At 44.8% G+C, this 14639-nt stretch overlaps 1 protein-coding gene across 1 annotated transcript in view; it reads right to left on the reverse strand.

Moving 5' to 3' along the window:
- Positions 1-14639, reverse strand: part of Ino80 (chromatin-remodeling ATPase INO80) — a 499736-nt gene that overhangs the window by 63775 nt on the left and 421322 nt on the right. Inside the window, 3 exon segments of the mRNA XM_080278280.1 lie at positions 646-746; positions 4375-4536; positions 5332-5443. Coding sequence (XP_080134406.1) covers positions 646-746; positions 4375-4536; positions 5332-5443 — 375 coding nt within the window.

Consider the following 14639-nt stretch of genomic DNA (forward strand, 5'->3'; position numbering starts at 1 on the left):
TGTGTGTGTGTGTGTGTGTGTGTGTGTGTGTGTGTGTGTGTGTGTGTGTGTGTGTGTGTGTGTGTGTGTGTGTGTGTGTGTGTGTGTGTGTGTGTGTGTGTGTGTGTGTGTGTGTGTGTGTGTGTGTGTGTGTGTGTGTGTGTGTGTGTGTGTGTGTGTGTGTGTGTGTGTGTGTGTGTGTGTGTGTGTGTGTGTGTGTGTGTGTGTGTGTGTGTGTGTGTGTGTGTGTGTGTGTGTGTGTGTGTGTGTGTGTGTGTGTGTGTGTGTGTGTGTGTGTGTGTGTGTGTGTGTGTGTGTGTGTGTGTGTGTGTGTGTGTGTGTGTGTGTGTGTGTGTGTGTGTGTGTGTGTGTGTGTGTGTGTGTGTGTGTGTGTGTGTGTGTGTGTGTGTGTGTGTGTGTGTGTGTGTGTGTGTGTGTGTGTGTGTGTGTGTGTGTGTGTGTGTGTGTGTGTGTGTGTGTGATACTGGTTTATGTTAACACCACAGTTATCCTTTCAAAAGCTGGCCAGCTGGCCACAGTCATTGTTAGGACATAATTACGAAAAATTATAATGCAAAACATGTTACTTTACCAAAAGTTTCCAAGTACTGTTGCTTTGTGCTTCAGACACATGCAGTGTGGACATTACCACTTGGCCAAACTTACCTTCTCTGCATAGCGCTTCCTCATCCTCTCCCTCATCTTCTCCCGATTCACCTCTATCTTATGCTCTTCGATGATGCGTCGCTCCTCCTGCCTCGCCCGGTCTGAAAACAACAATGGTGCCAATCAGAAACATGGGGCGGGAAAAGTAAGGGACGTCAGCTCATCACCCAAAACTTTATTCCCGTCGTAGGTTGATATTTCACTTATCAACTTATACTCGTTTCCCAAGGACACAGTATGCATAACTTCTGGTTCGAGGAAAAATGTGGTGCGGTATTCGCCAAGATTACACAAAAATATATTCGTCCCAGCATCACCACCCACAAACCCCACCACGTCAAACATACTTCACTACTTCCGACTGGGGCGATCGATATTGCCACCGATGATACACTACCAAAGCAATTACATTAACCCATATTTTACCCCTTTTAGGAAAATTGAGTTAGCGTTAACGGATTTGAGGGGAAATTAACTAATCAATGTCGTCATAATAGCGCTAAACCTGTATCCAATCGATTGCACGATCCGTATTTCCGGAGTCACACCGCATGGCCTCGTGCCCCTATCGTGACGTATTTCTCTGAAGCAACGTCAAATACTTTAAAAATCAATCCAAAATCAACATTTAAAAGTATGTTACCAAAGTCTTTTAAAGAAGAACTTATACAAATTAGCTACGCATCATTTTTGTTGCTAAAATAATTAACAAGAGGAGACCATCTTCTTCGACCTGGGGCGAAACTCATGATGCATCAGGTGATGCAACAGCCAACAAGTCAAATCAACTCAAAACTTCAAGCTGAGCAATGTTGTATTTCACAGGACAGTAGCTACAATGTCTCCTTTAGCCGAAGTTGAAAATCGCCTAATAGTTGATGCGTCAGCTGACGCAACAACTGACATGTTAAATCAACTCAAAATTTCAAGTTGGGCAACTTTATATTTCATAAGAAAATAGCTCAGAGCTCTCTAAGAGCAGATACTCGAGCTTTCCTTGAAGGAGTGAAAAAAAAATCCCCTAGGTGTACCACTTACACACCTGTCGGCCTCGTCTAAGGTAGTTATATGGAAAATACCTATACACATGTTCCTCAAGAGTGTGTTTACCTTGTGTCTACATCACCCAAATAAACCATGCGTACGTACGAAGTTACGTAAAGGGTACCTCTTCACTCAAAAAGGCTCTTATTATCTTCTTTCCTATACCTAGACTGCAATACATGAGGCAACTCTCACCCAATTCAGGTGTACTAAGTTACTGCACGACGATCCCCGAAAATAATGTTACGGGAACATGACTTGCAAGTATGGCAGATGCTCTCAGCGTAACAACCCGAAAACCTAATCATTATTTTCTTCTGGCTCACATCAGACTATTTCATTCAGCACAGCGGAGCTTCCTCGAGATAGAGTATAAAATAATCTCCATTAACCCATTCAGCCCGGGGATTTTCTTTACACTTTATACACCAAACGATCCAATTCAACTTCACACGCCTCGAGATCACGAGGTTAAATCAGGCACAGACTCTGCTCAGCTTGCGGTAAAGTGCGGGGAATCGGACAAGGACGACAGGAAGATTTTACTGATAAAACCTGAGAATAAAATACGACGAAATTTCGCTACAGGCATTCACTAGGTGCTTTGAGGGGGGGGAGGGAATCGACTAAGTGATAAAGAATTCGTTGCATATGATGAGCGTCTACGTAATGATCGGTTTAAGTTCCTCTCAGTCAACTTGGTGATACTGCTGTTTTTGTATCAGTTTTAATGAAGGCCACTGTTGGACATGACCTTCTTGGATGGCGAATGATTGCTAGAATTAACACTTTCTCAAGTATGATACGAATCGGGAAGGAGTATGTAGTGAGAAGAGTACATGTAAAAGCTGAAATGCAGTGATAATGTTATTGCATAGTCTTCATCATCAGTATGTAGTAACAGGGTGCAGACATACGTTAGCATAAAAACAACACACACACACTAACGCCCACTTTAAATATCCGCCGCTGGTCGGGTGTACAACTCCAATCTCTGGGCACATGCAGATCGGAAAATGAACGAACCGCCTTGCCACTGAGGCATCATAGCCCCCCTCGATGGTTAATATATTCGATAAAATTCAGTCGTTATAAACTCGGAAATTACCATGATACTCCCCTGGCTCTTAACATAAACTATAGTATCATACGATAACAGTAAGGATATACTGGTTAAACAGCGCCACTTAACATTTTTGTGAGGCCTTTTGACACATCTAATTTTCTGCGCCTGCCCTCCTCTCTTCCTATTTCTCCTATCTTTCCTGTCACTTCTTATTGCTTTTCTTTCCTTTACAGGTGGCTTTACATTGAGTGACAAGCCAAATGGTTTCCTGTAAGCCAAGAAACCGTTTACAACGCTGGGTGGTAACCATATAACCAAACCATACGTGCTCCCTACGTGTCAACAAGTGGGTTGGTGGAGGGTTAGTGCCCATCCCCGTAAAACAACTAATTCAAAGTCAAATGGCCACCCCTTACGGGATTATGGCATCTGGCAACAGAGAGAGAGAATCGCAAGAGTAAATTAATCTTAGCTTTCAAATTACTCTTATTGATGGATGTGCTATTTCATCACACAGTGTCTCTATTTCGCAAGTTTCATTTACTAAGAAGCCTTGCTACTGTGAACTAACTTTTTCTCGATCATAAAATACAGGCGTGTCTCTGTCAGCCTGAATGTAATGCTTAGTGAGTCTCACTACGGTTACTGTTGTGACCTCAGGATCATCTGGACGTAAACACAGTGAACTGCAGGCTGAAATTGCCCTTCTGCAGTCCATTGGGGATAGGGAGGGAGTTGAGGGACAGTGAAAGGGCTAACTGAAATCATTCTCGGCCGTATGATTCCCAAAACATAATAAAAAAAAAAAGGTCTTATTTTCCTATAGTGTCTGGCGTTTTCCTGAATAAAACATCATTGTGTCCTTACCCCCTCCCCCCCAAAAAAAAAGCACAAGTTAAATTTTAAATAAGGACATACCTTTACTGTATATGATCTCTCAAAACATACTTAAGCAGCAACCCAAGCAATATAATTAATATATAAGGTTTAATTCACAAACCAAACCATAATTGCCGGAGAAAGTCAATCCAGTCCAGTGAAGCGTTGCTATTAAAATCACCATCATTATACGGTACATCGACCCCCCAATGCTTTACCCAAGATTAAGCCCAAGTAAAAAAAAAAAAAAAAAAGAGCATTATCAAAGTTTATCTATTATTATTATTATTATTAGTAGTAGTAGTAGTAGCGGTAGTAGTAGTGGTGGTGGTGGTGGTGGCGGCGGTACAGAAATTTTAGGTCTACCGGTCAGTTAATGGATGTATGGTTTATTTCACAAGGAACGCAACTGATAGCTCCTATTTTTTTCGTTTTCCTTTACCTATTCCTAGATCCCTATCCATCCCATTCTGTAGTTAATGTGGGTGGTGGTGATGATGATGATGATGATGATGATGATGATGATGATGATAAGGAGGAGGAGGAAGATAATAATGATGATGATGATTATTATTATTATTAACACTAAATCGACTACCCATTGTTTTACCCACGTTCATTTAAGGTGAGGCCTGTGTTCACGGTCGGCTGCGCTCCACAAGAGGTTACAGATTACTGATGTGTGCTGGGTCGAGTATTAATATTCGACAACTTAACAGGCGCCATGACATCAGCGGCACGGCTCACTGAAACCCAGGTGTGTTGGTGAGTTGGCCACGTTGATGGTGACGCAGGTGAGAAATGTATAGGGGAATTCTTTTGATCCACGCATTTATTTTCCGTCTTTCTTTATTCACTTTTTTTTTTTTTCGTTTTTACCTACCTACCTTCTCCTTCTCTCTCTCTCTCTCTCTCTCTCTCTCGTATTTCCAGGAGTACTCTGGCCTACACCTTACCAGCGAACCTACACTGTCCATCACCACATGTAATATTACCTCCAAGATGTTCCTCCAACCACAACCATCCCAGCTAATGCTCCCAGTCACTCAGCTCCCCTTCCCTCCCCTACTATTTCTTCTAAAACATGGTGAACATGAAAATAAAGCAACTCCCTACTGACCTATGGCGCCATTCTTCACAGGGTATACTCGTTCCGCCATGCTCCATCACCCACCATCATCTCAACGCATCCCGAAAACCGATAGAGCCGATGCACACGTCTTCATCTGCAGGCCTAGATTCGATTAATATTGTTCTGAATTGATCTGACTGGCTCGAAAAACATGCAGGGGCCTTATCTGACTGAAATAGGTCTGAGTTGATCTGCCTGGGTCTGACCACGACTGAAATGAACTGGAATGACAGAATGGATGCAAGTGGACCTGAATGGATGACAATGGAGAAGAATGAACCTGAATGAATCTGAAGTTGTCTGAGTAAACCTGAACCTGTCTGAATGGATATGAATACACTTTACTGTACCCTGAGTGAGATAGCTAAACCTGAAGTGACCTTAGCGGGCTTAAACTGATCTAACTGGAGCTGACTGGATATGACAGCCCTAAATTTGTCTATCTGGACCTAAACATATCTCACCGAAACTAAATGACCCTTAGCTGAGTACAACCATCAGGCGTCAGTCGCAATACAATACAAAAGATGTCATCATGTACTGAAGAGCATGACGTAAACGACACTCGGGTACTCACACTGCCTCTCAATGTCGTCATCGAGTAGAAGTGACACCACCTCCTTGGGCTTGAGGGTATCTGGCTTAAAGTTGCCTCCGCTGATTACCATGCGCTGGATCTGTAGAGAAAATTAAAAGTTTTTTTAATTTATACATCCCACAAGTTGTACAATAAAGTAGTGCCGTAACCGAACTGATTCACCAAATCGACATAACGTCGATTTATTGCATTTTTGCCGATATCGAACCGATACCGATATCTGACCTCAACATCAGATAATCAGCTATTTTAAATGGCCAATAAAGCTTTGTTTTCAGTATTTTAATAATTTTCTATACTACCTGTGTGGTGTTCATTACTTGTACATCTGCATAGCCTAACAAATGAAATCTTACTTCTTACTCGGTGCCACACTCTATAAACAAGTGCACAGTAATAGCCTATTCAGGAACAAAAAAGTGATGCAATTTTTTCTTTAACAACCAACAAAACTGTATTTTCTTTTAAACAACTGAGAAAACTAAAAGACATTAATAATATAAATCATGAGGACCATTAATAAAGCTGAACCACAAAGCAAGCCATTATATATAAATTTATCACCGCTTAAATCAATAAAAATTCACTATCGTCTGTACTTGTGAAGAGAGACATAAAGTAGGGATAGTTACTCTAATATACATTTTAAAAATTACTCCCATAACTATTCACTACTACCGTACTCTTGGTCTTGTGGAGATCGAACAGATACAAGAGTGGGAAGCTGCAAGGGCAAATGCTGTGGATTCCAAGTTCGTCAAAACGGCTTTCATTGCTTTCATGCAGCCCCACCGACACACACACACACACACACACACACACACACACACACACACACACACACACACACACACACACACACACACACACACACACACACCAGTTCTGAATGCGATATCCCTAGTATATTTAAACTGACCATAAATCCCAATGCCTAGTAGTGACATTTTAAGGTGGACCAATGGAACAGGCTTGCTAGATCTGAGGCGGATTAATAAAAAAAAGCATGAATCCTATTATCAACCATCATTAAGTTGTGAGTGCCATAAATCAACTAGCACAATACATATAATACAATACCGATAATTTCACACTGCCTGATGGAGAGGATGTGTTTACTGTGGAGTTGGGCTGGTCACTTGTAGGCCTGTGTGGGCTTCAATTACCGTCCCATTAATCTTCACTTACTATGCGTCTGCCTCCTACACCACATACGTACATTAAGTAATTTATGCTGTTTTACTGAGGTTCCTTCGGCTTACATACTTCATGAGAAAGTAGAAGACTTACAAGGGTTTTACTAGTTTTTTTGTTTTTACTTCGGAAGGGACAACTTTTGCGTTTTTTATATATTATTTTTATTCGTTTGCATAAATAAACCGTCAATAAAGGAATATATAAGTTTTTACAACACAGAGATATACGTTAGGTAAAGCTTTGTATCATTAAAAAAAAAAAAAAAAAAACTTACTTTCTCTGGACACCAAAGAGATTCTTACTAAAAACCCAGACCAATAAGTTCTCACCGGTCCAGACCACCACAAAGCCAACTACCGGCTCGACTCTTACTTCCTTAAAAACAGGTAATCTTGTGGTATGCCACTGCCCAGAGGAATGACAGAGAAAGTTGATGGAGGAGGGGAGAGAGAAGGGTGAAGAACGTGGGAATTGGGAGCTGATGAAGAGGTGAAGAACTTGAGGGTGGGAGTAGTGGGAGGAGAGGTAAGAGAGAGGTGAAGAATGTGGGAGTGCGGAGCCAGGGAGTTGAGGTGAAAGAAGTGAAGAACGTGGGGGTGTGAAGTAGAGGTGAGAAGGAGTGAGTGAGGGGAAGAACGTAGGGGGAGATGACGCAGGAAGGGATAGGAAAAAATAAGAGTGCAGAGGTGTGAAGGCAGGTAGGAAAGACATGAGACAGGAAGGATGCGGGAGGGAGGTGAGAAAGGTGCAGGAAGTGGAGGAAATGACGAAAGAGAGTTATAAGTGATGAGGTCAGTGGAAGTGAGCAAAGGCATGGGAAAAATGAGGAAAGCGAGGAGGAAGAGAGAATGGATATGAGAAAGGACCAGAGAGGAGTGGATGAAGGATGGGGTTCGAGTATGTGTGGAAGGAAGAGAGAGATGGTGGTGGTGGGGGTATGTGATGGAGATGGTAAAAGGGTGGAGAGGTAAGACAGCAGGAGTTACCGGTACTGACGTGAAGACGGCAGGGAAGTGAGGCGGGTAGGAGGGTGGGAATTAGAGAAATGGTGGTGATGTGAAGGAGCAGGGAGAAAAAAGTGAGGTAGGAGTGGGGGAATGGTAAGGAAGAGGGCAATGCGAGGTGAGGGGGTGGAAGGTAAGGACGAAGAAGGGGATGAGTTGAGAAAAAAAAGGTAAGAACTGAGAAAAGGGAAAAAGGGAAAAGATGAGAAGGGGTGGGGAGAAGGTGAGAAAGGAGGGAGGTGGTGATGGAGTACGGGAGTAGGTAGACTGAGGATGGTGTCTGTTCCTTCCGTATAAGTGCATTACATAAGGCGATAGGTTAAGTCACTGCGCAGTGGAATACACTCCCACACCATACACATATCCCACACTGCTGCAAATCACAATGTTGAACCTCATACCGCCCTACCTCACAACTACACGACCACAACTCATACTGCCACAACACACACACTGTCACAGATCACTCTGCCGTATCTCACACTCCTCATACTATCATACCACACTCCGTTACACCTGATAGTGTCATACCACACTCTGTTGCACCTCACACTGCCATACCAGAGATACACCTCATACTGCCATACCACACACCGCTGCACCACATGCTCTCACCACGCACGGCCACACCTCGCACTGTCACACCCTTCATCTGCTACATGAGACTTTTCGAACACCTTGTACAAAAATACACCACCAGTCTCCTGTGCCTCATGATTCCTGTGGTTTTTGTCTTTTTTTTACCTCGCCCGGGACGGAGTCCGGCGAGGTACTGTTTTTGGTTGTTTGTTTGCTTCTTTGTTTGTTGGCAACATTACGGAAAAAAGGCTGAATGAAATTACATGAAACTTTCAGGATATGTGGGCACTGGCCCCAAAAGGAAGTGATAAAATTTTGGAGGTAGGCTAATCGAGTGACCATGAAAGATCAAAATCAAGGTCACGGATTTTCAAAGGGCTGTAACTTGAAACCGGAAGAAGATAGAGATATTTGCTATCATCAACATACAATAACTCCCATATGGGTATTCATTTGGCACCAAGACCTTTGACCTTGGGTGACTCTGAAAGGTCAAACTCAAGGTCATGGATATTCAGGGGGCTATAACTCGAAACTGGTTGCAGATAGATAATATTATCAAAGTATAAGAAGTCCCATATGGGCTTTTAATTGTTACCATAATCACTACCTAAAGGGACTTTGAAAGGTCAAACTCAAGGTCACGGATGTTCAGGGGGCTATAACTCGAAACTGGTTGAAGACAGAGAGATATATACTTTTATCAACATACAGGAAGTCCCATATGGCCTTTTGTGTGTGTGTGTGTGTGTGTGTGTGTGTGTCATTACCATAGACTTTAATTGTTTACTGACACTAAATGGCAGTACTGATTCAGTATTTAACAGCAATAAAATAACTGCTGTCGGGCGAGGTTTGTTGTACCTGGCACCACATTTATTTATTTTTTTTTTTTCCTTGCTACATCCTGACGACTTAAGGCAGACCGCTCGTAGTGATGGAGCTAATGACGTCTTGACCTCCGAAATTTTTCTCTAGAGCTGAATAGTATCGTGTAATGATAACAATAATAAATACTTTAATACGCCATCGGAGTGAAGAGGTTGAAAGGTGACACTTCCGCCTAAAACCAAGTCACAACCGGATTCGTGCATAACACTCAGACCTCAAACTTAGTGAAAATCGGAAAGCTAAACTTCACTGATATATTTTACAGCCGTCCTAAATTTGGCGTTAACCCCTTCACTTAGAGGACGTACAGTACTATCCATTGCCCTCGTGCTATCTTCAGACGATTTTATTCGGCTTAGGAGAGGTTAGAGACAACCTTCATTAACTCAGGTGTAATATGAGGTTTTCCTATGATCAGTTAATCGTTAAAGGGTAGCAAAAATAAAAGATGCCATAGCAGCAGCATTACCACCATCAGCAGCAGTAACCCCTGTCTGGCCGTGCAGACCCATCACCCGCTGACAAGCAATCGACCCTGCAAGGCCAGTCCATTCAGAGAATCGATGATCCCTTGCAGTGGAAATGCCTCGCCAGAGCGAGGATCAGTGAAGAGTGTGAAGGCTTGATTCCATGATGGACGCCGCATCTGCGTCTCTCCACCCTGTTAACAAGGGTACTCCACATCACCCCGTTATTTGGTTACAACATTAACTGAGTGGATGATGGCTGCCACCACCTACCATTGCGTCTATCGAAGTAAAGTGGTCAAGCTTAGTGGATATTAGACGACTAAACCTGAAAGGTACGCTGCTTTTTCCCCTGGCATTCGTATTATCAGGAATAGGCCAAGGGTAAGAAAAAGAACAGAAACAGCTAAGGGAATGTGCTCACCGAGGCAACTCAAGGCAGGATTCTGTGATCCCTGAAGGAAATTTTCTATCGTGGGACCGAATAAAAATAGCAGAGACGGAGGAGAAGGAGGAGGGGGGATAATGAGGAGGGGTTGTGGAGCTGGTGAGCTGGTGGGAGGAAGGGGAGGAGTTCAGTGGAGAAAGAGAGAGGGGGGGGGCTGACGGGGGATTGGAAAGAATGTGATGGGAGTCCGAGAAGACGGGGGAGTGTAGAGAGACTAGGAGGATGGGGGAGTGGGGATCAAGATGGAGGGGAATGGGGGTATGGACACAAAAGGATTGAAGTAGAGAGAAAAATGGATGCTGGGATGGGAAGAGAAGGCAGGAAGGAAGATATGAGTTGAGGTGGGAACAAATGGATAAGAGAGCGAGCAGATGGAGTAGGACAGGACAACACGTGAAAGGGAGGTCGTGGATGGGAGAATGAATGTTTCTGTGGCGGAGAGGTAGGGAGTGGATGGGACAGCGGCCGGGAATGCAATGGGGTAAGGTTGGCGAGTAGCGATGAGGTGTACAAGGTGAAAATGAGAAGAATGATGGGAAGGGATGGGGTGAGTGGAAAATGGAATGGTGTATGGAGAGGAGGGAATAAGTGAGGTGGGGGAGGGGAAAGGAATAAAGAAGAGATTGCTGGGAGTAGATGATTGGGTAGCAGACCGTGGGACGTTGGGGATCGGAGGGGGGGGAGAGTTAACTGGGACTCTGGCAGGTGGGTGGGAGGAGGGCTGGAGTGGACAGTAAAACCATGCTGATAGGGGATGGGGGAAGGGGGAGAGGGAGGGGACGGGGTAAGAGGAACCGGATTAAGGAGATGGGAGTGGGAATGGACTGGTGAGTCGAGTAGGGGTGGGAAGCGGGGGGGGGAAGGGGATGGAGAAGAAGTCCAGGTTGGGGGGCAAGACAGTGGACATCGAACCGGGTTGTTGGAATTAACAGAATAATAGTATGCGTGGATGGAGGGGGTGGGATTGGGATGAGGGAGTGAACCAAGGCGTGAGAAAGTAACAAATCCATGGGGTGGGTCAGGACACACACACCATGTATGCATGAGCGTATTGTAGCGACTGGCATGTACAAGCCGGGCATATGTGTGCAGTTCTAGTTGACAGGTTCAAATCCTATTTCACGGGCCCTGAAGGACAAATGATTCGCAGGGATATTATGATATACCTGTTTCTATCACCAGAGAAGTAAAACGTCCCACTCATTGTTTCACGCAGGCGTAAAAGAAACATGTATTCAAATGTTCTAGAGAAATTTTATACGAACGATTGGGTACAAAACTGTGAAAAAGGATAAAATATAATACAGTACTGACAGCCAGTTCCATATTACGCCCCTCGATATGTAAGGATCGAAAGCAGAGACCACACCACGCCTCTGCCAGCACTGTACATGGCAGAAAACCCTCGAGTCAGATTTGCGATATTGAAACCGTTAGTGTAAAAAAATGCAGTCACTCTGGTTCTAATACAATACCACGAAACCACCGGGCAACTACTGATCAAAGCTGTATGGTTAGTAAGGTCAGAAACTAATTCCTTCAGCCTCAGGAAGTACTTTTTAAATTCATTTTGGATAATGTCAGGTGAGTTATATCAGCTTAGGAAATTTTACTCTCTCTCTCTCTCTCTCAGTGTGTGTGTGTGTGTGTGTGTGTGTGTGTGTGTGTGTGTGTGTGTAATTTGTGCAGCTACTTAGGTATTTCTTGATATTAACAACTTGCACTTTAAAAAAAAAATCAAATCCAGTGCACTCATTTCACACGCCATACAGGCCGGAGGGATAGGGAAAAAAAAGCAAAAATATAACCATGTGGATGTGAGTCTTTGTAAGGGTATGGAGAGAGGAATGAATATGAGTGAGGGGTGAGGGGGTGGGTGGGTGGTGAGTGTGAGGGGTGAGGGGGTGGGTGAGTGGTGAGTGTGATGGGTGAGGGGGTGGACGGTGTGAGTAAGGGGTGCGGGAGTGGGTGGTGTGATTGAGGGGTGAGGGGATGGACGGTGTGAGTGAAGGGTGAGGGGTGCGTGACGTGAATGAGGGCTGAGGGGTGGGTGGTGTGAGTGAGGGTTGAGGAAGTGGGTGGCATGAGTGAAGGCCGAGAGGGGTGAGTGGTGTATTTGAGGGGTGAGGGGTCTGAGGTGTGAGTGTGGGATGCGCTGTCAAAGGTGGTGTGTGGGGTGGGGTGGATGGTTGGTTCTATGTGGGGTTTGGTTTGTTTTAGCTGCTGTTGTTTGGGGTGAGGTGTTGAGGGAGGGATGAAGGGGTATGAGGTGGAGGTAAGTAGTGTAAGTGACAGGTGAGTGAATGGGTCATGAGAGGGAAGGGTAGGGGGAACCTTGAAGTGTGAGATATATGGAAGCTGTGTTAAGTGTGAGAAATAATGAACACAAGTGGGACAGACAAAATGTAAAAGGGGAACCAGACGAGTGTAAGGCTGAAGGAAGGAGTGAGAGGGGCAGGGGGTAAATTTCGAGGGGGGGGGGAGAGGGAAATGGATTAATGTGAGATGGACGTTAGAGAAAATCCATGAGGTTTAAGAAAATCAAAGAGCTAAGGTGTGAAGAATGGGATAATAAATTTAGAGCACGGACTAATGCGAGGTATGGAGGAATGGAGTGAGGTGAGATATGAAGGGAAAGGGAGGAGAGGGAGGAGGGCAACCCAGGCCAGATAACGGGGCCAGAGCAGGGCAGCGGGTCAACAGGGTGCTGGGATAAACAGTGTGTGTGTGTGTGTGTGTGTGTGTGTGTGTGTGTGTGTGTGTGTGTGTGTGTGTGTGTGTGTGAGTGTGTGTGCGTGTGTGTGAGTGTGTGTGCGCGCGCGCGCGCGCGCGCAATCTCTCTCTCTCTCTCTCTCATATGGAGCTGTTCTCTTCCAGACTGGCAATATAATGCGTAGATTTGTAAACTTGGATACATCACACATGACATTATCTATTTATAAGTGCGGTATCTATCCTTCTATTACCTCCCAACCCAGTAACAACCCTACCCCCATGACACACCACCCTCCCTCCTGTACACCCACACCTTCCCCCTCCATCGTGTTCTTGCCCTACCATCACTTCCTCCAGTCGACTCAAGCACATGCTATTACAAAGGTTTTCTTTGCACATCATGTACCATATCAACTTTTGAGGCTTAAATGAGGAGTGAATGGATGTGTCACTCTTTTTTTCGCTAGGCTCTCTGATGATAGTCTTTCTCTCTCTCTCTCTCCTCTCTCTCTCTCGCTCTAGCTGTCGGTCAGTCAGTTATACCCTAAGGATTTTCACACGCAAGGCGCTTCTCTCTAAAGATGCCTAATACAATGATATACTTTCCCTGCCTAAGGATCTTCACACGCATAGTATTTCACTCTACCGAAGCCCAATATGATGCTCTATTTTTATTTCAAATTCCGCAGAATAAAACGTTCACGCATCTAGTATTTGTATATCTTCCTGTTTCTGGACTATACCACACACAAATCGCCTCCCTGCCACCCTGTCTCCTCCCATCAAGTTGTCCTACCTCCAACTCACATCCTACTTACTCATTACCTCTCACCTAGCCACTCAGTCTCATTCTTGGTCCCCCCCTTCCCCTCTCCCCTCATGTGCACGGTCTTTTATTGACTCATCAGGAACGTAAGGATCCAGAGACTGGTATTCAGCCTAGATATTTAACCCCTTGAATCCCGTAATGAATTCCTTGACTGACTTTTGCTATCTACAGACGAATTTATTCAACTCAGGGTAGACTTCTGGAACTGTGGAATTAGATATATCACTCATAACTTCTTTCACACAATATCCTCCTTAAGCTGAACAGAATTGTCTAGCAGTAGCAAGAATAAACTAAAAAAAAAAAAAAATCGTTACAGATATTTCAGTATAGGGTTATGGCGAGGGAGAGGACGCCTCCTTTAAGCGGCATCATGTACGGAATAACTAACTCTAACCACCCCACATCATGATGAGAATACAGACAAGTCACACTTTCATTCACTCATCAATCAAGACTTCCAAAATTATTATAGATATTAACATGCGGACAAATACACATGAAAAGTAAACCTGAGCATCTGTTTAATTATGTAACATTATACAAGACACATACTGTAAAGAGCGTCAGTCAATCAGTGATCACTTTAACATGTTCACCCAGACCGCCGCCCCCCTGCACCCCTCCCCCGCCCCCCGCCGCCTGGTGAGAGTAGGTTCCCACGCCGGCTGCCGGGCAGGAAGGGAAAAACTCCGGGTCAGACAACTTGCCTCCAGTCCTGTTTCCTCCCCCTCCCCTCCCCTCCCCTCTCCCAACTCTCATGACACTCCCCCTCTCCCTTCCCCTCACCCACACTTCTCTCATGGCCCTCCTCCATCCCTTCCCCCTTACCACACATGACTCTCCCCCTCACTCACTTCTCCTTCCCTCCCTCACCTCTCATAACTCCTTCCTTCCCATACCTCTCCTCCCTCACCTCTCATTGTTTCTCCTTCACTCCCCTCCTTCCCCACCTATCACTAATTCTCCTTCCCCGCCTCCCCAATCTCTCATGTCTCCTTTCCTCCCTCTCTCCGCTCCCTCTCCCTCTCTCTCTCCTTCCATTCCTGCCTCAACTCTCATGCCTCCTTTTTCAATCCCCCCCACTCCTCCTATCTCCTCCCTCCTCCTCCTTTCATGGCAATCTCCCCCTCCCCACATTCTCT

Source organism: Coenobita brevimanus, chromosome 72 (genome assembly GCF_032717465.1).
Source record: "Coenobita brevimanus isolate Jiangsu-jjx chromosome 72, ASM3271746v2, whole genome shotgun sequence".
Lineage (NCBI taxonomy): Eukaryota > Metazoa > Arthropoda > Malacostraca > Decapoda > Coenobitidae > Coenobita > Coenobita brevimanus.